This window comes from Stegodyphus dumicola, chromosome 3, assembly GCF_044657685.1.
Source record: "Stegodyphus dumicola isolate Sdum_Otavi_A_Nest chromosome 3, ASM4465768v1".
Lineage (NCBI taxonomy): Eukaryota > Metazoa > Arthropoda > Arachnida > Araneae > Eresidae > Stegodyphus > Stegodyphus dumicola.
The window spans coordinates 227,412,200-227,439,990 of record NC_140770.1 but is presented as its reverse complement, the minus strand read 5'-3'; the positions used below and the strand labels follow the sequence as shown (position 1 = coordinate 227,439,990).

The 27,791-nt window shown below is 30.7% G+C and overlaps 1 protein-coding gene across 5 annotated transcripts in view; it reads left to right on the top strand.

The window, feature by feature from the left end:
• Nup75 (nuclear pore complex protein Nup75) overlaps positions 1-27,791 on the top strand; it is a 120,874-nt gene that overhangs the window by 6,981 nt on the left and 86,102 nt on the right. For all 5 annotated transcript variants that reach the window (XM_085813878.1, XM_085813876.1, XM_085813877.1 and 2 more), the window contains exons 4-8: positions 7,833-7,893; positions 15,222-15,292; positions 21,747-21,778; positions 27,202-27,271; positions 27,365-27,486. In XM_085813878.1, the coding sequence (XP_085670004.1) occupies positions 7,833-7,893; positions 15,222-15,292; positions 21,747-21,778; positions 27,202-27,271; positions 27,365-27,486 (356 nt within the window). The remainder of the gene's footprint in view (positions 1-7,832; positions 7,894-15,221; positions 15,293-21,746; positions 21,779-27,201; positions 27,272-27,364; positions 27,487-27,791) is intronic.

The window sequence follows — 27,791 nt, the reverse complement described above, 5'->3', positions numbered from 1 at the left end:
TGGCAGTTAGGAGATAAAACAGGCAGAAACTAATGAGAACATTGTTTTGCATACTGAGACAAATTTCTAATTGTTAGAAAACATGCTTAAGGAGAAGGAAATCGATATAAATTAGCCAAAATGTCTGGGCAGGCCTTCAAATTAAAAAGACTCATAATTATTTTGTTGAGTTTTATGTCTTGTAGCTTTTAATGTGTAATTATCCTAATATTGTTTAAAAATCAATGTCATAAATTGCATGTATTTTAAACTGTGTAATTTTGTGAGGTTGTGATAATAATAGGTTTTTTTTATCAAATATTAAAAAATAGATTTAATTTAATAGTGGCCATGCAAATCCATAATGACTAAGGTTATCTATTACCTAATTTAATTATAACTAAATGCATTTCTAAAAAATTATCTCTCTATATTAAAGCAAGTTATTGCCTTTCGTTAATACGCTAAGCCTGGCGTAAGCCCCTGGGGACTGGCACTGGAATTTTCGTTTGGATGGCGTCGGGACCAACAGTATTAATAAAAAATTAGTATAGTCTCAATGAAAAGACGAAGTTAAAAAATAAGTATAGTCTCAATGAAATGCAATCAAATGTAGTTTTAATGAAATTTATTGAAACATTCTAAACAAAAATACGGCTTAACTTCACACATATTACAATACAAAACAACTATTTTGGTAACATTTTTGTCTATCTTGCATCCAAATAGTTTTGAATTGTCATCATAACATTTCGAGCAATACTTTTGGACTTTATGTGTGTCTGTTTCCTTTTTGTATAATTTATGAATAATTTAAGTCGGCAATATTGCACCGCTTGATCGCAATATTGCCGTCGGCTGAATGGAAAGGACAGCAAATTCGGCACCGTGTTCAAAGTGTTAAACCTTTACCGTGGTCACAAGGTAAAACACAAAAATATAAAAATTCATGTGAAACTTATTCTTTGCATCTAGTGAGACTTAATGCAAAACAACTTATCACCGCTAATGCTTTAGTACTTAATAGAACCTTAAAGTATATTAACTGAGTTACAACCACTGGAACTCTACATGAAGCTACGACACTAACAGCATCAGACAGAGGTCAGCTAACTTTCAATACCAGGTTTGTTCTGATCAGCAGTTCTCTCTCTCTCTATAGGCAAGCAGGAGTGGTGACAACGGCCAGTCTTTTGTTATGAATCATGCTGATTATGATTTTATTGCTCATTTTAACCTATGTTGCGACATAAAATCTACTTACTATTTACTAAACCTCTAGACTGAGCAAGTATGTGACAAAATGAGACATTAAAAAAAAAAAAAAAAAAAAAGCTAACTGTTAATAAAATGTCACTTATCTTCTTTCAAATATGTCCAGTTATTATAAGTGTAAAATATTTATAGCTACTTGATAAATTTCATAAAATGAATTTTATTCTCAAATTGTATTAATAATTAAGTTATGTTTAATAATAATGCATCCTACTCATGTTCAGGCATAGATATAATATTTTTAATTGAATTTACTCTGTTCCCATTTGCTCATAGGTCCTTAATTTTTTCATTAATGTCCTTAAAAGTACTTAAAATTTCCGTATGCAGAAATGTGTACGAACCCTGTTAAAAAACATCAGAAGGATGACTGCCTATAATGTTAAAACAAAGTTACTCATCACCAAAACTGAACAAAATTTGTAGCCAATTGAAACTCAATAAACTGCATTTTAAATCACACATTGAAATAACATAAAAAAGGAAATGCATGTTATCGCATATGCACAGTACAAAAAGGAAATATCAACTTACCATATTTAGAAATTTCTGTGTCTTCAGTCTGTGGCACATGAAATTCCTTAACAGCATCCAAAAACTTTTTAAAATTATCTAAACTAAAATGTCACCTCATAAACTTAAAAAATATCCTCCGTAGTGCCTCACTGTTGGTGGATTTCTTGCTTGAACCTTTCTTGCAACAAACCCATTCAAAGGGATATGTATAGTCAGGAGAGATATGGTCAGCCTTTTATTTAGCTGTTTAATTTCAGTTTATGAATATTAAAAAAATACTCTTATTCAAGTTGTGTTATTTATCAAAATTTTATTGTTTAATTTATAAACCATGTTGGGAATAATCTAAATCAATGTTGGGAATAATCTAAATCATAATATGTTTTGAGTTTTGGAAAGGAAATGGGATGAATCTTTAGCAGTGGTGAAAGGGGTCATGGAGCAAAAAAGTTTGTTATTCATATATTATTTGTGAGGAAATAAATTAAATTGTCTTAATCATTTGGGTATTTGTTCAAGTAACAATTTAATTACTTTTAAGGACATATTCTTTGTGTTTACAGCTTGCTGTACCGTTTGATACAAAAGGTCTATTTTGATATTTGACATATCTTCCTATGTGTGGTTAATCGGTTTTAGCTTTTATGCACATATTTATTTATTTATTTATTTTTTTTTTTAAAGGCTAACATGGAGCATTTTAAACAAAATGTATGCATTTCTTCCATTTACACTAACTGTTTTGTGAGCACAAATAGTCTTAATTTTTGTATTTATTAGAAAGTTTAAAATTTGTGAGAATGAATTATGTAAAATATGCGAGATTTATAAAAGTGCAATAATGTTTAAAAGAATGTAGATGATTTGGTATTAAAATATCGGTACTATTTGATTTTGAGGGGCGTAAGAAATCGCCAAACTATTGTTGATTCCAGTGTTGCCAAAAATAATTGCAGCAACCCTAAAGCAAGAAAGGAAGTATAATAGTAAATAACTATCTAAGATTGATGTTTTAATTTATTAATATTTATTCATTAACTTATTTCGTTAATTTAGTATAATACTTTTTTATTATTATAATTTATGTAAAAATTGCTAAACATAACTGAATGGATGCCTGCATCGCTATTTCGCTACTGAATTATCGTTAAAGCATAATTTCATCTCGTTGGTTGTTCAAACATAATTTTCTATAATGAATAATGCCTTTTCTATGAAAAAATTCTCGGTAAGGTGCAGAATCGCCCACTTTTTTGTTTGCCGCTTTTTACAAGGGTAAAAACAATTTGATTTTTGTCAATTTTCTTTTACTTTTTAAGGGAAAATAGGTCGATGTATACATAGGTAAAGTCAAAGGTGTGCACATTGCCATTTTTATGCAATTCTGGGATTTTTTTTTGAAGTGAAAATAGGTTGATGTGTACATGGATACCGAGTATGTGCAATTCTTAAAAACGCGTCAAGCAGAGGGTGATTCTGCACTTTACTCAAAATTCTATTGCAGACTTTTCATCACGGGCGATTCCCAAATTGTTAAATCCATAGGATATCAAAAGAGGATTTAAAAATTAAACTAGTATATCAATGGCATCTTAAGAAATATAGAACTATATAAATTTATATAAACTTACGCAATCTGAAATTACTGCGTATGCTAGATTTGGCGAGCTGTTTTAAATGGGCGCATTTACTAGATTTGCCACTTTTGCGCATACATTTTTGCTGCAATTTTTTTTACGGTCCTCAAAACAGAATAGTACCAAAATATGTTTTATTAATAAAATTTGCGTTGCAAATATTCATAAGCGCTATGAATTAAAATGAAAGATTACTTACTATTAAGGCCATTGATCACTATTACTGCAGGTTGATGTCATCATTTTGGGGCAGTGCAGTAAATTGAAATAAAGTAAAGAACAACCGTAACCATCATGGCTATTACACTAATTTGTTATTCCATTAACACTGGACCATGTGCAACAAATCTCTTATAAAATCATTGCCATACAAAAGGGGGCATAGTTTTATAAAAAAAGTAGTTGCTGAGTTTATTTGCATTAAAAAAATAAAACTTATACCGAAGAGAAAGAATATCCTAGTTGTGCATTGGCAATGTGCCATTTTTGCCAGGTGTCCAGAAACAATATTAATCCACATATTTTCTGAGCATTATATATAAGCTGTCTGAAAATTCTATGTTCATACTTAAAAACAGGCAGAAAACAACAATGTGAACAATGCTCACAAAGAAAAGCTATATGGCAAACAAATGCTGACTTGGCATACTTGCATTTCCTGCTTAGATTAGCTGATGGTAATGGATGAAACTTTATGAAGGCCTGTGTACACTAAGCAACATATTTCCGAATAAGTTCATTTGAATGCATGTAGCGCTTGCACAAGCTTGCATACATTTGGAAATTTGTTGCCAGCAATGCATAAACATATTACCAGTAAGGAGTGACCATGAGCACAGAAGAAAGATCAGTGGGGTTTTTGTTTGTTGTACAATTGTTCACATGTATGCTACCAGCCTATCAGACTCCAGAGACTAATAAACATATTCTAAAGTATTAATTTGTTTTTAAAAATAGGTTTGAATCTTAAATAAATCAATCATGTAAATAACAAAACATTCTGTTAAGACATCTACTAAACACACAATATATTTGATAAATCTATATGTTCTGTTGACACTTCCAAGAAACAAAGCTAGCAATAATTATTAGTGGTCAGAAAACATTAAGTAAATAAAATTAAATGAAAGTACAGATAAAATACAAACTACATGTCATTTGAAATCCAACATTCTCTCACCTTAAGTTGTTGAGAAAAACCTACTAGAAATTTTAAAGATTAAAACTTTCGAAAATAAGCACAGGATTTTAAAATTAAAAGAAAAATAACTAAATTATAGTTCAGATATTCATAATAAATCTTAGGATAGGCCTGACTTCTCTTCCATTCCCGATTTTTCACAGATTTTACATCTTTTTAGTTATTTTCCCTTCAATTCTAACTTTTTCACCTTTATCATTTTTTAGATCTTCAAACCATTTGCATGAAACTTCTAATAAAAAGTTCTTTGTACGGGGTGTGAAAGTTGTCCATTTATAGTTCTCAATCATAGCAGTCTAATAGCATTGTCTTTTCCAGGTAATAATTCAGTAACAATGGCTACTTAGTAGATTTAACATTGTCACTTCCAATAAGAACTACATCTTCAAGTTTTCATGCATTTGTATTAAGAGTCCTAAATATCGAGATCTTAATTTTTTCGTATATCAGTGATTAATGGTTGATGATATTTTAATCTCTTTTGAGGGAATGCTCATCAGTCTCATCCAAATCAGGAATCCTGATTTTTGAAAATCTTGTAAAAACAAGTTGGGAGACAAAATAAGTTCAGAATCTTTTTCTGAAACATAGGTAAGTGGACGAGAGTCTATCACAAATTCCATTAGTTGGAGGGTAATTGTTGGAGTATTTCCTTCACACACACAATACTGTTGTTATTCTTCAAAAGACAGATATTTTTCCAAACTTTTCCAGGAATTTGCTTCATCACACAAACTAATCACTCCCCCAAACTGCCCCATCAAGAAGCCGCTGAGAGATTGAAAAACCACTGAATTTTCCTAGTGGTGATGTATTGAGCAATGGTATTCCAAACAACAAGTTTCAATGAATTTTATTCTCCAACAAAGTTGTTTCCATTGTCACAATAAACTACAGAAGGTTGACTTCTGTGGCCTATAAATTGCCGGAAATTCTGAAGAAAGCCCTCTGTAGACAGTGAGGAAATAAGCTCAAAATGCGCAGCTCTATACACAGCACATGTATACGCAAATGCAAGTCTTTGCTTCTCCTTTTAAATACACAGGTGCAACCATATCAATTACAATAATTTTAAAAAATAGATGCATCCCTTATTCAATTTTCTGGTAATGCAGAAATTGGTGCTGTTAAATTTTAGTTTGCATATTTAACAAGTAACACATTTGGATAAGTAACACGTTTGGATAAAGATAAGTAACACACAGTTTAATAAATAACACATTTGGATAAAAGAGATCTTATGACTTCGCATTTAAAATCCAATAATGTTTGCTTGGAATACCCAATAACATTTGAGAATTGGTGTTCTGTCATAATTAACCCTTTGATAGTCTGATGCTGTTCCTATAAAACAACTTGATGTCTAAAGTTCTCTGTATCGTTCCAAAATGTAATTTTTGTTTTCACTCTAATAATTCCTTCTATGTCCTTTTATGTTGTCAAGGATTCTAATTTTGTTTTTGTTTAAATGATTAGAAAAATATTTGTTTTGTATTAACAATATGACCTTCTCTTCTGCATTTTTGATTTCTTCGTAGAATAACTCTCCCATAATTCATAAAGACTTTGCATTTAGACAATTAAAAATAAATCTTCTTATCCAAGCAATCAACCATATCACTTTATCATAGCTTGAAAAACAATAATACCAACTTGATCCATAATGCCTGTATTCATTATTTTTCTTTTCATCAATTTAGCAGCTACAAGTATTTGAGAAACTTAATGAACAGATGGAAGAATGCCCATCAGATTTTGTTTTTCTCTTTTCCTTGGCTATGAAATATTCATCAAAATTTTTTCTGTGATAAGCTGGTTAGATGAAGGTTTTAATAATCAAATGGGTCCCTTCCACCATTTACTTGATAAGTGATCTAGCAGAACATCCCTGCAAAGGCAAATCAACTGGATTCGAGGAAGGTGTTTCCATGCAAAGGGTTCCATTAAACTATTCCACGATTTTTTACACTGAATCCACCCTAAAATAGTTGGGGAATCAATCCAATAATGTTGTTCAACATCTTTCCATTGAAGCCCATCTACAATAGATGTACACAACTGAGCTGCCACCATAATAGCCATCAGCTCCAACTGAGGGATGGGTTTTGCAAAAGCCCCTCTAGCTTTGGCAGCTAGGAGATGATCTTGGACATTCTCACAGATTTCATACAAATGAAAACTGGTGTTATGAAGGCTGAATGACTAGTGTTACAAAACATGCAGAGATATGTTTTGTGTGCTTGGATCAGTCAAAAAATGCTGTGATACAGTCACTTTCTTCAACAAATGAAGCTCTAAAAATCAGCTCATAAATTCTTTTATTCCTTTTTTGTATTAGTGCCGACTTCAGAATCCAATGGTACATTTTCTTTCCACATCCTTTGCAACAACTATTTGGGAATCAGCAAAACAAGACATAATAAACCAACAGGATCGAATCTCTTATGGATGTCTGAAAGAATTATTCTTTTGGACAAAGTTTCATATTTACAGCTGTCTAATTAGTCCAGATTTGTCATCAGTATATGTTTCTTTTTATCCCACAAAAGTCCTAACATAGAAGTAAATGGTTAAAGATTATTATAGTCAGTATGCTGCCAGCCTCTCAAATTGAATTTTCCTTCACACTGTATGACTCGAGAAATCTCATTGAAGGGTAGTACATCAGTTTTATTTAAGCTCGTTACTAAATTATCAACGTAGAAATTTGAAAGAAGGATCTTAACAGGAAACTGAAGTAAATAAAATTAAATGAAAGTGCACATAAAATACAAACTAGTTATCTGAAATCCAACAACTGTACATGCATAGATGTGAAATGTTAGCATCTTGTTGTTAAAGTTTAGGGATTTCTTGAATGGATCTTGTTTATGAGTTTGGAAGAGTAAATTAAAAGACTTTAAAAAGGGAAAAGGAACTATTCTATTAAATACGTACTTTGCTGTTCATTAGTGCATATTTCCTTTAAATAAGTAAGTGGTGACTTGCTTTTAAATTCTGGGGTTGGAACCATCCACTGAAGGCCTGATTTACTGTATTAGATACTTATAAGGCCAGAATGTTATGATTTAATTCAGTGTAATTAATCAGAATGAATGGCGTATAAAATGCTGAAGATATAATTATATTTTCTTATATGCTTTCATATACTTTGAAAGTTTTTGGTTGTTCCTAAAGCTAATGTTTATGTTCATTTTATACTAACATTTTTGAAAATTTTTTAGGTGTATTTTTATCTTTAAATACAAGAGCTCAAACTTTTCAAGATGGAAGGAAGAGCACAGAGTATGTACTTTTGATTATAAAATGACTATTCACTTAGACATGACGTAATTTTTTTACTTTTAAAAGCTTATGAATGCTGCTATATAATATTCAAATAGTATAGATTATTATTAAATATGTGTAAAGTGAATACCTCATCACATGCCAAGGCTAGATTGACTTATCATAATAATTTGTCTGTTGTTTCCTGACAATATTAGCATATATTTTTATATGTGTATAAATCACTCTACAGTTTGTTTCTTAGTAAATTCTACATAATGTGCCTTTACACTTCCCAGATGTACTTATTTCACATAGAAAATTATTTTATTAAATTGTAGAGTAAAGGTATTTTTATTAATAGATAGACCCTCTTGTATATCTATGTGTAGGATATACCCTTTGTACCCTATAATATGTAGATCCTCCTGTGTAAAAACAAAAGAGCATTAAAAATGAATGTTTGATATTCAACAAGTGTAAGTAATATTCAGGCAGATTTTCGTCAATAAATTGAATTATTTTTTCTCGTGTTAGTTCACTATTTCATTGTGAAGAAATGATTCTTCTCTTAAGATGTCTTTTTCAGTTTAGTTCAAAGCAGGTCTGAAATTCTTGTGTACTTTCTATGGTGGTTCTGGTGTAGTAGTTGTCTTAGTAGTTTGCTCAGGTTTGAGTTGAAACAAAGGACTTTCTCGGTATCAAATTCTTGACAAAGTAATTCTTAGCCATTGTTTCTGATAAATTGACAGAATAAAGTTTTTTTCGACATCTTGGTTAAGCTATTCTGGCTCCATGTTGCTCAAGTAAGGCTATCCTCATTCTTTTAGATTTAGAATTTATTTGTGCAGTGTTACCTCCCATTGTTTTAGATATTACATTAGTTTAAAAATTTTAAACTTGTGTTTCCTTTGACGATTTTTGGCACCATGCTCGTATCAGAATAAATGTTGTCAACAGGAAACTACAATATAAAGTATAACTATTAAACTTGTTTTACAACCTTGTTTACTTGGAAATTTGAAAAAAATTTATTAGAATACAGAGTAGATTAAAACTGCAGAATGTATTTGAAATCAAGGAAAAATATATTACTAATGAAAACTTAAATGAATTTAGTTCTGCTATTGAAATGAGTTGAAGGCAAGTGACGTACTAATTTTTAATACAATGGTCATGATAAATCAGCATAAATAACTTAGCATTAACATTTTATGTGCTTTTAGCATGCGTGCATTTTGCTACCTGGATGTTTTGAATAACTACAAATATGCAGTGATAATTTTTTTCTTACATAGTACTTTTAAAAACACATAATAAGGATTTAATATAAAATTGTTAATCTTTCAAAAATTTATTGAATGATGATAATAGAAAAGCCATACATGTATTGAAGTCGATGTCAAGATATATGATCAAAGAATTAGCTTCTTGTTACCATTGCCATTGTTGTGATAATCTTCACAATTAATCTAAATTTAAAACTCCTTCAGTTAGTTGATTTCACAGGGGTAAATTTTATGGCATTATATAATTAACATTATCTAATTATTTATTGATTCTGTTTAAGGTGCTTTTGTTTAAAGTATTGATGTTGCAAGCAGTGCAATAAGTTTGGAAATCATAATCAGAAGTCAATTTATAAATTATAAAAAATCCTTTACAAATTAGCTTGTAAATCTTGTATGATTGGCAAATGAAAATTTTATGTGTGATTATCTTAGACATAAAAAATTAAGAAGTTTCACAAATTTGAAGCAATAGATTTGTTTGAAATATAATTTTGCTTGAAGATAGTCACAAAATCTGTATTAGTATGAAAAGACAGTAATAATTTCAAACTACCGAAAAGCTTTTTCAAACTGTCTGGTGTGTGCCAAAAATCTTATCACTGGCGTTGAGCTTTGGTAATATAAAAGTGCACTGATATTAGTATAAGAATGTGAATACTTTAAAAGACTAATTTATCTGTTTTTCTGGAAAAAATTAAGCAACAAGTGAATTTTTGTACCATAAGTTTGAGAAATGAAATATATTTTAAAATTTCAAGCAGTTATTTCTAGTTAGTTTTAAGCAATTACCCTAAGTAAAAATCTTAATGGATAGCAAAATTCCTAATTACAGTTTTTTGCATATTGTCAGCATTCAATATTAAATCTAAAAGTAATGATAAAATTTTATGGCACTGTATGTATATGAAGCCTCTTTCTACATGCTTCTTTTAATTTAGCTTTAATAATAATACATATTTTTCTAATATTTTGATATATTAATCATGCATATGTTTTTTTCATGCCTATTGATAAATTTTAATCGTATATTAAATCCATATTTAAAATTTTTAATGACTGACAATCTCAAGTATCAGATTTTGTTTGTAAATGAATGAAATTTTAGAAATTCATTTTTTTCTCTTGTAGAAATTTTTCTAAATATCTTTTTGGCATCTTAACTGTAACAAGGAACATGAGGCATTTGTTAGAAAAAAGGAAACACAGAACTCTTCTGTTGCTCAACATTGTTGGTCCGAAAATCACATTTTCAATTTTTCTGCTGCCAAAATTATTCAAAAAACATCTTCCATTGAACAACTGGATTTTCTAGAGGCATTTCACATTCATAAAAATCTTTCTGTCCCTAGTTAACGATCCTAATTCCAATCCAAATTTGCCTTCGGCATTTAAAGAAATTATGTTTTAGTTCTGGTTTCACCAACAGATGGTGCCACTTGCTTATTCTTGCCCAGGCTTTATCTTATCTTATCTAATCATTATTTCCTATCTTGTTCATTTGCGGTTTTGCAGCTGAGGATGGTGGTTCGGTAAAACCATCGAAACTAGTCCTGTGAAAATTTTGTAAATATAACGCTGATTTTTGTTGTTTGACTTCTGAATTAGTATCTTAACTGTTTTTAAAAATATATGGTTTAAAAATTTTAATGTTTTTGAAAAGTGTAAAAATTTTAATTTAAAATTCACAATAAATAATCTGAGGTTTGAAGTTCACAGTTAAGCACATGGTCATTCATTGAAGTCATCACATATGGTCATTTATAAATTATATACACTGTATTTGCTTGTCCGTTCTCCCCTTTTTAATAATTATATCATATGAAAATCAACAGGTGAAAATTTTGTGACTAATTTAGTTTCTGAAAGAAGTGGTTACAGTTACATAACAAATAGAAAGTGCATAAAAAGTCGGTAACTATCAAAATACTGTTTATTTGAAAGAAACTAATACATTCCAATTATAATACATAATAATATTAATATTACAATACCTAATAAGATATCTTCATTCCTTCTATCTTGCCTGATTTTATTATTATCCTCTGCTACTCCCTTAACCTCAAATCACTCAGTGCTGCTGGAACTGCTGTTTTCCTAGTCTGCTGATACAGTCTGCAAATTGTCACCATTGCCACTGTTGTGATATTCTTCATCACCGTTCAGTCTCTTCCATCGTGCAATTATTTTCAGAACCATCAAGTGCATTAGATATCTCTGTTTTCTTGAAGCTGTTCATTGTAATTGCATCATCACTGTAATTGTCCATGCAAACAAAGTCCATGAACAAATCACTCTGTACAAAAGGCAGTCAACTGGGGGGGGGTTTCTCTATAGGAGAGAATGTTTTCAGCCTTATATTTACCTGTTAAGTATTTTAGTTGATGAATATATATATATTAAAAAATACTTTTATTCAAATTTTGGTATTTATCAACATTGTCTTTACATTTTGTTTAATTTATAAAATACATTAGGAATAATCAGCAAAAATAATCAAAAAAATGTATATGTATTTTTTGAATTTTGGAAAAGGGGGATGATCATCTAGCAAAGGTGAAAGGGATGTATAGGGCAAAAAAAGGTTGATCAACCCCTTAGTAAGATGAAAACAATTTCTGTATAGGCAAATCTATTTTAAAATTTATTGGAGCTTATTTTCTAAATGCCTTGAAGGAAGGGAAAATTATGTGATTATTAAAAAAAATTTAGAACTTGACATTAAAAATGATGGGGAAAAAGATAAGAATAAATATAGTAAATAGATAAGAAATATTCACAAGGGTTAAAATTAATGTCAAATTTCAAATCAATCTTTGAAACTGCTTGTGTGATTTTTGTAAAATTTGGTATTTATGCACAATTTGAGGCATAGAATTTACTTACAGGAATAAAAAAATTGACATGGTGTTTCAGAAAAAGTTTGATTTTGTGTCAAAATAGAAATAGTGTCATAATAGAACAATGTAATAAATAATGAGATCTAGACTCGCTAGGACTTCGGAAATTCTGGATTTGGGATTTTTCTGGATATTATAGATCATCAGTTTAAATCTAATAAGATGGCATGTAGAAATTATAAAAATTAAAAATATGAAATTGTTATTTATGAAATAATGAAGCATTTATGATCTAAAGAATATCAAAATTTACAAAAAAAAAAAAAAAAAAAAAAAAAAAAAAAAAATGCTTAATATGTTTACTTTTTAAACATTTCTTTCAATGTAAGTTGCTTTGTTTTTTGGGCTAATATTTCCTCTGTAATTCTATAGACAGACATAATTTCTTGTTTATTTACAAGGTTTCATTGTTAAAGTCCTGTAATTGCTGTGTCGAGAATTTCCACTAAGTTGCCAATTGAAATTTTTTTGTTTCCAAAAACCTTTCTGCTACTTCACTATCAGTAGTGGTATTTCTCGGTTTAGAACAATACAATACTACAGATTTTGCCATCTGTTAATTGATTCGTGATTGTGGTATTGTCATTGCAATAAAAAATTTCTGTGATATCTTCATTTATTACCACTTCTCCACATTTCTTTACGAAATCCATTAATTGGAAAATTTCAGTTTGAATTTGCAATATCCGAAAAACTTCAAATTCGCGGCTATCACCTTCATCATCCTACCATGAAATATGGCAGTTGGCCATAAATTATGCCAAGTATTTTTTAAGGTATCTGAGGTTGCTAAGTTATTTCGGGGTAGCAGTTCATGGCCAAAAAAGACCAGTTTTTTTCAGGGTCGTAAATTTTTTCTGGAGATAACTTTTCACTATTAATGAGTTAAATGAATTCATCTGCAAATAGTTCAGCATCAGCTGAAGCTTTTTCGCCTGAAATTTGTAATTGCCTTTTACCTTGGCGATTCTTAAATTTGGTTAACCAACCTGTTGAATATGTGCATTCATTTTTTAAGTTCACTTCTTCATGAAATAATTTGGCTTAAGCTATTAGCATTGGACCCGTCAATGGCATGCCCTCACTGCGATGCTACCTAACCCATTCAATCATCACCTTTTGCATAACGAATGATTTTTCAATTTAATTTGTTAAATTTTTCCCGATTTCATTGTGAGTAAGGTGTCGGAATCCACAAAAATTTCAAAAAGTTCCTTTTTCTGTTTTCATATGTCGTATGCAATTAATTTTCCAATGCCATACTCCTCGAGATTTTGAGACAGATACAGCATTATCCATTTTTTGCGGCAATTCCACTTTTTGTGTAATGGACATCAAAACATTTTTTCGCTTTGTAGATCCTTTTGCAGCTCCAGAATTATTTCGACATAATTGAAAGTTCAAACTCTAATTTTCAAATTGCTGTTATAATAACAGCCTGCAAAAAATGAGCTGGATCAATTTAGAAAGTTAAGGACTATCTGCTATACAAATCTGCTATTCCCTGGAATTGATAAAGTGTAATTTTAGCCTAGCTTAATAGCGTCCGCTATACATTATTGGCTATGCATCATGAGATTGGCAACAGAAGACTAGTTGTTCTGCTAAATTTTGTCTTGCTTATATCGTGCAGTGAGACAATTAAGCTTGAATTATATTAAATATTTATTATACTTGCATCTCTTTCTTGCACATGCTTAAGGCTTATCTGTGTCCTGAATAAATAAAATTCCACATATACATATACTACTTATTGAGGGCAGGCACTGGATATCTTACTGCCTAATGCAGTCTATGCAAGTCCTAACTTCGGATATAGTGCCTCCCTAAGTTCTAAATTTTGGGTTCCAGTGCTTTCTCTTTATTGTAAAAATTTTGTCATCCCTTAATTTTGTTGCTTGGTGCTTCTCAAAATTCTCAAAATTTTGTCTTCATTAAATTCGGCCATATGAGCTCTGATGCTGATTCACGTTTTATGTGAATGAAAAATCAGTTATTCTTACTTTAAATAGCACTAAATGTAATCTTTTGGCCTATGAGTATCATGAACAAAATTTATTTTTAGCATATGGAAAGAAATTTTTGTTAAATTTTTCCTCGTCAACATTTCGTTCCGCATTTAACTTTAATTATCGCCAAGCATAATGTCAACATAACCATACTCTTTGTTATTCAGTTACTAATAGGAAAAAAATTGTTTAGGCATTGCTGCTTGAGTCATTACTCAAGTTGTCATGTGCTGATAAACGTGTGGTGATGAAAGCAAAATGTAATGAATAATGATTCACCAGGTTGCCGTCTGGAATATAAAATATTAGTAGGTGTAAAATCAACAATGTTTCTATGTAGAATGTTTCGGTTTGAGATGTATGCCAAGCAGGTATGCAGCTACAGAGCCAAGTTATTAATCACAAAAATTTATGCTAAAATAACTTTCTGAGGTATTTTATTTAGTGCCGAAGTGAAATTAAGAATCATTACTCGATGCATGTTTTATTATGGGAGGGAATACAAATCTGCTGAGTGTGCATGCATAAATCGTACAAAAAAGAAAGGTTGTTGGTAGCTTTGAGGTCCAGATTTTAGGTCGTTCTGGATATTGGATATCTGGATCTCGGACTTCGTACTTACATATACAAAGTTGAGATTTCAAGACATGACAGATGCAATTTAAAGTTTGTCAATTTACCAACTAGAATAGAGGATTCAAAACCGTTTTGCCCCTTTTTTGATTAACCCACATATTGTAGTTGGTGCTCAGGGGGAGGAACAAGCAAATAAACTTGCTGTTTTCCAAATAATATTTGATATTTAAAAAAAAAAAAAAAAAGTGCTATTCGGTCTTCTCAAAATTGTGGAACATTGTAGAAATTCGAGAATATTCCAATTCCCATAGAATGGTATTATGAATCTTTAAAAGATGTGCTGTGTAGAAATGCTATACTACATTTATTTTACTCACAGTGACTAATTAGAATCTATAAGACAGAACATAAACCGAATTGTCAACAAAGTTACCTTTGAGCCAGTTGAAATCTTATCTATATCTTGATCTGTTGCCATCCAAAGCTCGCAAATGTGGTAAATAAAATAAGTATTGAATTATGAAATAACAGGTTATTAAATAATTAATTTTGTGTCTTTTTACATCTTGTAGGATATTAAAAATTAGCCAGCAGTATCGTTGCATTATTTTAGCATGTATTGAAGATTTGAATTCTGCTTCAGGTAAAATATACGAGTTCTTCTTTTCTGTGAGAAAATTTTTTCTGACCATTTAATTGAATTATTCTTGTATTATAATGTTTCCTCTTCTAGATTTGCTTTCTTTCTATAAGTTAAACACCTTGTAGCTGTCAAGGTGATATTTGTATGACTAATTATTTTGGAAGAGACTATTTAATCCTGTTGCTGCAAGGATATATATATTTGTTCCCCTTGACAAGTCAGTTAATCTGCGATCAGTGATATTAACTGCTTTTTCAGTACTTAAAATTTTAATATTAATATTTAGAATTTTGACAGTTTAATTTTTTTTTTCAATACAGATTTTAAATAATTTTTTATTACAATAGAAATCTATTGACTTAAAATACTACTTAAAGTACTAAAATATTTTCTAACTTTTGTCAATTCGTTTAATTAGTTTAAATGAAATTTAATTAAATTTTGTTTCCTTGAAGATGATATATAAAAACCTTTTCTAATAATAAATTATATATATATATACGCAAATTTTGTCATGCTACCTGAAAAATCAGGAAAAGTCTGTGAATTTCATATGGTGGTCCTCCCAAAAGCGATTTTTCATCAGCATTGGACGTAGATCACTTTCTTACTGAATTATGTAGCCTATGAGCATCGTTCCAGCAGCTGGCATAGAGCCAATTTCTGTAACAGCAATCAGATTGTCTTTTAGAAAGGCAAAGCAAGTTTCCAAAATCATGAGTTTCCAGTAACCTGCAGAATCCAGAGAGCATGATTCACATATTCTTGTGAAGACCAAGAAATCTGTGTATATTGAGTGAAAGTTCTGCCTCTTGGTTTAAAGAGCTTGTTTTTCTGTTATCTCCAATTCAAAAATCTGGTAAGTGAAACATTACATTGTAATCTTTTATGTATTATTAAATAATTTTTTAAATGAATGTTTACTTAACATTCTATCATAGTTGCTTGTTAAAATGATAAGACTTTGCACAATGCATTTAAGTCTAAAAAACTCTATTGATACCTTTTGAATCAGTCATATTGTGCATTATTAAAAAAATCAAATTGAACTGTTAAGCTTTTCAGTATCATTGGCAGTGTGTATATATCAAAATTATGCAAGAAAATGGGATACTTTGCATGGTAAAGGAACAAATATTTATTTGTTCTGAACTTGATTTTTTGTTGTTTTGAATTTTAGATAATCCGTATTTAAAACATTATTTTTTAAGAAATAGCAATGGAATTTGTGGCCGAATTCAAAAACAAATGCATTAAATATAATATTTTCTACGCCCCTGTTTTACATATTTCATTTAGTAAAAATAAATAGTTAATCTATCTCCCCTTTGAAATTTCAGTCATCCACGCTTATCATTTAAAATATCTATATTTGGCAAAATACCATTGATTACTATAGTTCAACTTTTAATTTTTTTTTTGTCTTTTAGTAAATAACTTTATTTTAATGTCATTCATATCATTTGTTGTGGCTTCCTTCTAAGTTTATTTATTATTAGTTAATAATACTTCTGGATTTCATGCAGTTTTCTATAACATACTCGTGAAACTAATTCTATCAGTCTGATGACATACCATCACGAAATTTAGTACACATATTTTTTACTTATGTATGCAGTTAAATATAGATATATTAAAATACTTGAATTTATTTAAAAATATTCTTAACTAGATGTTCTTTCTTTTCTTTAGCTCTGAAATCTCTGCAAAAGACATTTTTTAGTCAAGATTGGGCAGACTAATCTAAATCCTTAGTGGAATCGATGACTACAACTTATTCGAGGAGCTGTTAACATGGCAAAATGCACAGTTTGCTAAAAAATATCAAGCTCAGTAACATGGGAAGGAAAACAATCCCAAGCCACATAAACAGTGTAAAGCGTAAGAAAATAATTTCTATGAAGACGAACTCAGAAAATTAGGAAAAAACTGTACAGATAAAAAGAGTTTTGAAGCACAGCAATTGCCAGCACCAGTTGTTTGATCATCAAATCTAAACTCCTTTGTAACTAAAGGCAAAGTGTAAGCTGTGGAATAACTGTGGGCTATGAAACTTGCTCATTCATGTTTCTTTTAATGTGTTTAATGATGCTACTCTTCTATTCCTGAAACTATTTAATAACAGCAAGAAAGCTGTGACCCAAGGACTCACAAAAATTTCATATTTAGTGTTATCACGTAGCTCCATACTTAAAAAAAGATGTTCATTTCTGATCTTAAGAACACTGAATTCGTAATATGCTTTGATGAAGCTTTAAAGCTTTTGATGAAGTTTTGTCCAAAGAGGTGAAATGAACATTTTTTTTGATAGATTTTGGGGCAATGAGAGGAATAAAGTGAGAACAAGATTCCGCATGTCAATTTTTTGAGGGCATGCTATTGCTAATTACCAGCTGAGAATTTTTTTTGAGGGAACTTCAAAACTAGATGAAAAGAAATTACTTGAAGTATACTTGGATGGACCAAATGCCAGTCTTAAATTATTTAGAGATGTGAAAGAAAGTTTAGCAAATAATAATGACTTTCATATATTAGGTATTGGGTCCTTAGGTTGCATGTTGTTCATGGTGCCTTAGCTGGGCATAGAGTTGCCAAATGGAATATCTAAGTGCATTATTTAAAGCCATAATGCATAGATAGACATGCATGCAAAATAGTTCTGCTCGACAGCAGATTATATTGCCACCACTAATTGTGCAACTTTTCTGCTAAAATTTTGTGAAGATGTGAAAACATACCTGTTACTGAGAGAATTATTGATGTTTTTCCTCATGTGAAAACATCCGAACTGTCAAAGTCTGTGTCATTTGAAAGACTGTGAGAAGCTGTTAAAGAAAAGCTTCTTTTGGCAAAAATCCTATTTTTAATTTTTTTAAATTTTTGTTTGCAGGAGTTCTACATCCATTTTTAAAATCATTTCAGATAGCTGATCTTATGTGCCCCCTTGCACACAACTTACCACATGCTAAATAGCTTCTCTCAAAATAGATTTTCTGTGAAAGGAACTCCTGAAAAATTGATAAAAATATATAACCTGGATCAAGCCATTTATTGTAATGTTGCAGATATTGATGTGGGTGCAAGTTTATTTAAAAGTGTAGTGTCTGATCTAAAGAAAAGATAATTCAGAACTCAGTGCAGAACCTTTTTGGTTAAACTTGCATCAGAAATAGTTGAAAGAAACCCGTTTAAGTATGTATAGTTTGAACAAATACATTTTTTCATTAAATCCTAAGCTGATTACATATAATGAATTTTTGTGTGAGGAAAGGATGGAGAGGTTATGTATATATAATATGCACATAAATCATAAGTGCAGTTTAAAGAATTGTTATTGAGAAATAAGGGTGTTTGAAAAGACATTTTTGTTAACTATGCTGCAATGCAACATATTGTTTAATAAGGACTTGATTAATAATTCATATTTTGAAGAAATTAGAGTGCTGTAAAGCTAGTTCTAATTTTATTGCATGGCAGTGTCACAGTAGAAAGTGGTATCTCGGTTAAAAAATATGTTGGTGCAAAACCTTCAGGAAAATTCTTTAACAGCAATGTGAAATGTTTATGATGCTACAGAAGTAAATGGAGATGTGATGAATAATTATGTAACTTTCGATATACGTTATGATATACCAAATCTGCTTGTGGTGCATATCATCAACCACTTGAGGGCAAAAAGATGTGTGATAGTGGTTTAAAAAAAAAAAAAAAACTGACCAGAGATTTTCTTAACTCACAAATTGCAGAATCAAGACAAATCTAGTTCTGTGTTAATTTTTTATTAATTTTTGTATTAATCTTATGTTTAAATATTCAAAATGTCTTTGTTTTCAATTCTAATCAAAAGTTACATTTAATTTGTAATATATATGCTTATATTAAAAGTTTTTCACCAAAAGTCTGTTGACTTCATAAAAAAAAACTGCTTTTTTCAGAATTTAGCAACTGTTGTAATATTACAGAAGTTATTGTTCAGCAAGGATAGATATAGTTCGACCGTCTCAAGCGCAGCCCTGGTTGGCTTTCTGCCAAAACACGTAGACTTGTCCAAAAGGGGTGGTAATACTTGCTGTGGCGTGAAAGGTCTTTTCTCCGGAAAGAGCTATGCTGGAGGGAAAGAAATCCCCATCCTTCCACGGCTGTCGAACTATATAACTGCTTCTTCATTGCCATTTTTTACGCAATAGCTTCCATTCCAGAATTTATTTTTAGTACTTTTTAAAACAATGAAGCTGTCATTTATAACATAATTTTATCACAATGAATGTTGGAAAAAATCCGGTGTTTAAAAATTTATGCCGAACATTAAAAATCAATGGATTTCATTTCTGATTTGTTTATTCTTTAGATAAAATGAATTGTAAGTATGTAATTTATTTGGTAAATGTATGTTTTTATGCAGGTGAAATTAATTTTTAAGTTACACTTTTAACTAATTATATTTGTGCCGACATTTTATTATAAATATATTTCAGTGTCAGTGTCTGTAAATATTTTAGGTTCACTAACAATCACTTCTAATAATATATTCTCTTTTCATGTAATTAAAAATGTGATATGGGTACCATATGACTTTCATGTATAGTCTATTAAATTATTTAAATTTTTTTGTTGCACTTCATTTAAAATTATTTCCTCGAATTTCATTAGAGATATATTTCTCATTCGATAATTGATTCATACACAATAACTTAAAACATCTCTCTCTATGTATACACTCCTGGATGCGTGGTGGTGACTTGGTGTGACCATTTGTAACAAAAAAGGGAGATACACAACTAGATGTTATAGCACTCCCATGTTCAAAATTCGAATGTTCTATGGCTATTCATTTTTTGAGTTTTGAGTTTTTGGAGTATATGTTCATACATACAGATGTCACGAAAAATCCCTTTTGAATCTATTTTAAGTCCATTTTACAATCCGTTTGGGGGAAAAAAAAAAAAAAAAACTTTATTCTGCTTGTCATGCAAAAAAATCATGGATATGGACTCTAGAGCTGTCAAAATGGATATTTTCATTGAAATACATACCCCCAATTTTTTTTTCGATTACAATACTTCCTTTACTTCATAAAAAGTAGTACAAGGAATTTATTTGGACTTATATAATTTTGCGATACAATTGATTGCTGAAGAGAATGTTGGTTTTGTATGCATATATTGTATAGCAGGTTGTTTTAGCTAGGCAAAAACTTAATTTAAATTTACATAGGAGAACAACTCCTAATATAGTTATAATAGTAATGCTTTGGGGATTCAAAACTAAGTTTTTTTTAATCAAAGTCGTATGTAATTAGCAAACTTTTGTGTCTTCAAAGTGGTACTTTAATAAATTTACTCTCAGTACAGTCAACATATACTATGTGTCTAGACTGGAATTTTCTTCGTACACACCTGGAAAAGTCAGGGAATTTCAGTCTCCTGTTTGGGTACAACTCTGTATATATGGCTTAATATATTTTTTGTGAACATCTTAAGGAAAGTATATGTACGTGAATCTTGAAATATGCCCAAGAAATTAAGACAATATATTAAAAGTACATAAATCCAGATATGAAGTACTAGGGCAATTTTGGTATTAAATCAAGAATGGGCTTTTTTAGCAAAACCCCATGGAAGGCCAGAGGGTTAAAATAGTTTCAAAGGATATTTGTTTTTAGCGAAATGCACACACTTAACAACAAACTAAAATACGTAATTTGTTCTGTCATTTTTTGGTAATTTTGGTTGTTTATAGAACTAATGCATAAAATATGATACTTAATGAAAACTTACAACATGCTTTTGGAACTTGTTTTATACGCATAGTAGTCATGTTTTTTTAAACTTCATTATCTCTCATTTTTATAGACATTTGTTAAGTGGAAGCATTTGATATTTCTTTATATGAAAATTCTGTCGAGAGACTGGTAGTTGAGCAAAAGAAGTATAAAGTCTTTTAATTTCATTTCATACTTGTGTTTTAGAAAAAAGTGGGATGGAGCTTAAGCAGAAAACATTTGTGCTTCTTCTAAATTAAATAATCTATTCTAGTGTTATGTGGCTGTTGGATACCAATACTGATTCTTTTTAAAATTAAGATAGAAATTTTTCATTTGTATGAATTAACCATCGGTGGTCAAGCTATAAACGAGTAAACATTAATAGTTTTCCTCAGATTCAAATCACATTGAACAAGCTGGCTTCAAGGAAATTTTTGAGTTTTGCCATATGTAACGTAAATAATGCCATATGTAACGTAAATAAGTTTATCCTTCTGTTGTTAAAATTCTAGTGTTTTGAGTAGTATTTTGAAATGTCTATTTTTATTGATAGCTTTTTAATATGCATGCCATATTCAAAATATGGCACATGAATAAATTCATTTAAAAAATGCAGTTCGCTTAATATCCTAACACTTATTTCTAGTCTGTAAGATTAGTTCTTTGGTAATGTGTCTTTTTTTATTACAGAATCCACGAGAGATGAAGAACATTTTGAACTAGTAAGTTTTCATATGTTTCTTATTTCTTTCTTATTTGGAACTTTTTTTTTTTGGTATGTATGTGTGTGCATTTGTTTAAATGTATATGTGCTTAATTCTATTCATTACCCCCCAAATGTAAAATTGATACATTATTGTTTACTGCTATATCTTGTAATAAGGAAGAAATCATACAAATATACATCTGTAAATCAAGGGGAAAATACAAGTTACTTAATATACTTTAATAAGGGGAAAATACACAAGTTACTTAATATATTTTAAAAAGTACTAATAATTTTTTTAAATATATAAATTTTTTTTATGCAGAAAGTGCAGTTTAAAAATGTAAAGACACACAACTAAAACATAGGAACAATGCAAAAAAGAGTATACAAGACACTGAAAATTTGAATATGCTAGCTTGGCTTATACAACTGCTCAATTGCCATGTATTTGAATTTGATATTATGATGTAAGGAGAGTTGATTGCATTGAAGAATGATGTTCTAGCACAAGTCTTAATTTATTATCATTTCTCCACATTTCTTTAAAATTCCCATTTATTGGAAAATTTTGCTTTTTATTTGCAATAGTTAGATGCCTACAAATTCAAGGTTATTGTCATAAAGCTTAGCTAGTGTCTGCTATAAACTGTTGGTGATGTGTCATGAGATTAGAGGCTAAAGACCTGTTCTGCTAAATTTTTTCTTGCTTATTTTGTATACTGATAAAATTAAGCTTAAATTATTTATTATGCTTACACCTGTTTCCTGTACATCATTAAGGCTTATCTGAGTCGTGAATGAATAGATTCCTGCATTGCAGGTAGGAAATTCTGCTAAACACTTGCCTAAATTATAAAGATTTTGCCAAGCTTTAATTTTGTTGCTTCTGTAAATTCTAAAAATTTTGCCTCCCCTAAATTCTGCCACTCAGTGTGGCTGCGCAAGCTCTGACACTGGCTTATTTGAATAACATATCAGTTATACTCAATTCAAACAGTGCTAAATGTAATCTTTCAGCCTGTGAGTATCATTTACAAAGCTTATTTTTTGTATGTGAGGAAAGATTTTCTGTTAAATTTCTCCTCGTCAGCGCACTTAATACTTCGTAGCAGAGATCTATAATCATTGTCAAGTGTAATGTCAACAAAAAGTTACCATGCTCTTTGATATTCATCTACTAATATTTAATAAAAAAAAAGAGTTTAGACATTACCGGGTGAGTTATTTCTCAAATTGAAGTAAGTTGATATTCATGTAGTGATGAAAGCTAAAAATAATAAATAATGATTTGCCAGTGTTGTGTCAATGCTGAATTGAAGTTAAGAAACAGGGCTCACCACATGTTTCATTATAAAAAATATATCAAATCTGCAAGCATAAAACAATATAGATTTATATATAAAGATTGCTGGCAATCCAGAGGTCCGAATTTTAGATGATTAGTGGCTGGATATTGAACTTATAATACTGTATATGCAATTGCAGTACATGCAATAATATTATTATAGTCCAACATTTGTTTTTTTGGTCCACATTAATTGTTTTTGCTTCATTTGACATCTGCAAAGTTGTTTTTTTAATTGGTTTATTCACTTTCTGACCAGCAATGAGAAGCCATACATTTGAATGTGAATATCAATACCAACAGCCTATGAATCTCTTTTAAGGTTTTTGCTAGTTTTTGTTGGATTAATAATGTTGTTTCGGAGTAGGAGTTGATCAGATTTTTAGTTGTTTTCCTTTTCCTTCCACATTTTCCTTTTCTTTGTGAAGAAAATGATCTACTTTCATAATTTTCATACAGAATTCGAGATATGTTCTATCTTCCAACACCAACCGCGGAAGCAATATTTCTTACAGTTATGGATGTGTGACTGTTAATTCCGATAATTTTTGCTGTCTTTGCAGATGTTATGTCCATTTTTAGTCCACTAAAATGAACAAATGCAAAACATATTTAAAAATGTGCAAAGTAACTTCCTTTTATCACTAAAATGACCTTAAAAATGGTACAATAATCATAATTTATTGTCTGAATCAGCTCTAAGTACTCCAGGTGCCAGGTAGCAACCAACTTCAAAATTATGTGAAGTATGTGTGAGTAAATAATTTTTTGTCATATTCCTCAGTATGAATGCTTTTAATTCTTCATTAATTATGTTAAGAAGCATGTGAATGTGTACTGCAATTTTGATATTTGCTTATTAGAAAATTAAAATTTGCCATTTTTTTGTCATGTTAAGAAATTGCCGTTGTTTATCTCTGTTTAACCTATCAGCCAGGCATTGATTTTGCACCAACATTCTCAAAACTGCCATGAGTTTGTGATTTTAATGCCAAAATGATCCTGGTACTTTATACTGGAATTTATTTACTTTTGCTATATTGCCTTGATTTCTTGGACATATTTCAAGATGCACTTATGTATGTGTATATATTTTCTTCAAGACATTATCAGAAATAATTTGGATATATGCAGGTTGATTTTAAATTGTTTTTACAAACTAAGAGGGATGATAGTACTCATCCAGATGAGCAATAATTACCATAGAACATAGGGTCGCATTTCATTCTGACAGGCAGAAAAGAGGAATATTAGAATTCCTACCTGAACTTAGAACAACATTGGGAAAGTGAATGAACAAGACCAAAAGTTGCATAATCAGTTTATTATTTAGTGAAAAACTCGCAGAAAATACTCAAAATGCTGACCACGCATGTCGTTGCACAGTTGACATCGGCGAAGGAACAACTGGCGCACCCTCTCAAAGATTCCTGGTGTCGTATTAATTTTATCCGCAACAACAGTGGTTCTCGCCACCAGATTTTCAGCCGAGTCCAGACACGTCTCGCGCATTAAATATTTCATGTGCCTCCAGAAGAAAAACTTCAGTCCGTTAAGCGAGGAGGCCAAGCTACAAGTCTTCCATGTTCGATCCATTGTGCTGGATATGTGGCATTAAAAAAAAATTACGGACCGTGACGGAAAAGTTTGCTGAGGCTGCATTGTGTGTAAACTATGTTTCTTTGGATGGGGAGTGGAAAAGCCTGCAATAAACTGGAAAGCGCTTTGTTCGAAGAAAATACGGTATGTTGCATCGGTCAAATGGTCTGGCATGATGTAAAGGCTACCAGGTAATCAGGCCTGGCAGGATAGGATACCTGACCAAACATTCATGGAAAATTTCTGCTGTTGTTTGTGAGGGGTAGGGCAGTGGGGATTGCTGTGAGAGCAAACCTGCTGATTGTGCACAATGAAAATGCCTTCATTGATGAATGTTACCTCATCACTTAATAATATTAATGCAGGAATTTGTGGATCATTATTCCTAATTCCAAGCATCTGCTGCGCAAAGTCTGCCTGGCAGAGATAATCATCTGTGTTTAAAGATTGTGCTTTTTGCACATGGTAGGAGTGCATGTGTTCCTCGTGTAAAATATGCCACACCGTTGGCTGAGAAATACCCATTTCGCATGTCTCTGCTTGCGTACTTGTGGAAAGAGCTACTTCAAATCTAGTTAAAACTCACTTTTCTAATTTCTGGCGTTCGTGCTTACCACGAACGTCCTGCATTGCTTTTTGAGATGGCAAAAGAACCAGTTTCTTGCAGTCTTCGATCAACACTGGAAAAGGTTTGATGACTTGGAAACCGCTGTTCATACAATCTTCATGCTTTGCGTTCATTCCTATTTGCTTCAGCTTATGTGAGGTGAATATCTGCTAATAATTAATACGTATACTCCACCATAGCATTCATGAATAGTTTAGACGATGTTGTCAAGGTAATACTTGAAGTGATGATGTTATGCTGTTTTCAAGGACACTGTTTGCTCTGATTGACTTTCTCCGGTGCAAACTAAGCACAAAATGCTGCTTCTTCTCAGTGCAAATTTGCATACAGTTAATTCTTGATAGTCTTAGGGTATAGTCTCCTTGTTCTTTTTCGATGCATTTCTACTTTCCTCTTTTCTGCCTGTCGGAGTGGAATGAGAAAATGACAATGAGCAATAACGTAGAACATAGGGTCCTATGTTCTAAGTTATTGCTCGTCTGGATGGGTATTCTTAATTTGCAAAAACAATTTAGAATCACCCTGTATATGGCCTGGCCAGTCAGAAGGTCCAAAAAATTTACTTTTTTATTAGAAGCATCAGTATTTGCACATTTTAAATTCTTTGGATAAAGTGTTATCATTTATGCTTCCTTTTGATTCCTAGTAATGTGAATTTAAATTTACTGTTACTTAGATGGTCTTTTTTCCGTAGCTGTAGCTCTCTGAGTGGCAGGACTTTTTGAATCTGATCATGAAGAACTACCGTATTTGACGGCATATAAGACGTACTTTTTTTTCCCTAAATTTGGTCTCAAAAAAGTTACCTGTGTCTTATACGTGAAGGACACAGGTTAACTTTCAATACTGAATGCTATTTTTAGCCCGGATAAAGATCTAGACACACATAACTTTTTCTACATCTACATGTGTGTGGCCTTCTAAATAAGGGTGCGTCTTATATGCCGTCAAATACGGTATATTTAAGCAGTTTCTATTAGCTGAATTTGTATAATTACTTATTATAGTTTCTGTTAACATGAACTTGAATTCTTTTAGATATTTATATCATTAAAGAAAATAACGTAAAATAATTAAAATTATAAGTTAATATATACCAAATAACAAAACATCTGATAGAATAAAAGTGTTCAATTACTTGGGATAATTTGTTTTAGTAAATTACTGGAACACAAAATATAATTTTCTTTGTCAGCTAATTTCAATGTTTTTATAAAATTATCTACACTAAGCAGCTCATTTAACTCATTATTGGTGCTCATTTCTTTTTACTGAGATTCATGAATATAAACAAATCAAAATTTAAAGATCATACAGCAACAAAAACCTCCTATTTTTCTTTAATTTTTGGACCTGACTACTATTACAAATGATGCTGTGGTTACTATATTTTTTGATTGTATAAAAAATAAAACATTCAAACAGCTTGATCTAACACAACTGATGTATGTATTGTCACCATAAGTGATTAATCCAAACCCAGTAGTTTTCTTATGAAATCTGGATTCTATCATTACATTTGAATAATTAATTTTCTCCATATCAAAGTTAATTTACTTATGATATCTTAGTCTGAATTTAATTTCTGTCATTCCCATATCATTAATGGTACTGTATATATTATTTATTGTTTCATGTTTTATTAAATCACAATGAATTTTTTTGCATACAGTTGCACTAGTTTCAGTAGCTTTATCTATATATTTAACAATGAAATGTTCTTATATATCTACCACTTCTCTTAATTCCTTAATGCAAGTGAAAGGAGTATTATGCATATTTTTTATAATTGAATCTATGTATTGTATGTCTGTATTTGTGTGTGTATATATATATTATATGTTTTTTTCCTCCTGATTTTCAGCTTCAAATGTTCTCTGACATTGAGCTCCTCTGGCATTTATTACAGTCATTGATTATTGAGACTCATTCTGGTAAGGACGGAATTTTATTGTTCTGCTTTTTCCTGTTGTCATTATTGCTAGCCCTTTGTGTCATAATTTGTTTTTCCTTATTTCTATTTTTAGGTACCAGAGTTTTATATAAATTGCTCGAATGGATAAAATGGCATTTTTTATTTGCTGAACCCAAAATGGAACAGATAACTCAAGCTGAAGAACCATCTCTTCACCCTGAATATTGGGATACAGTTAGTATATTTGAAGAGTATTATTTTATTTGAGTATTATTTGAAGCAGAGCTGTGGAGTCGGAGTCAGACTCAGGCACATTTGGGAGTAAAAGGAGTCTGAGGTGGAGTTGCTAAAAACAGGTCGACTCCGACTCCAGTTTTTGTTGGACAGTTTGAATTTGAAATGAAATTAAAATGAATAGAAAAAAATTAATGACAAGTTGAGTTATTATTTTTATTTATGTACACATTAATAAATAGCTATTTTCTATTTTATTGACATATAAATAAATAAATATATGGAAGGAGCATGGATGTGATATT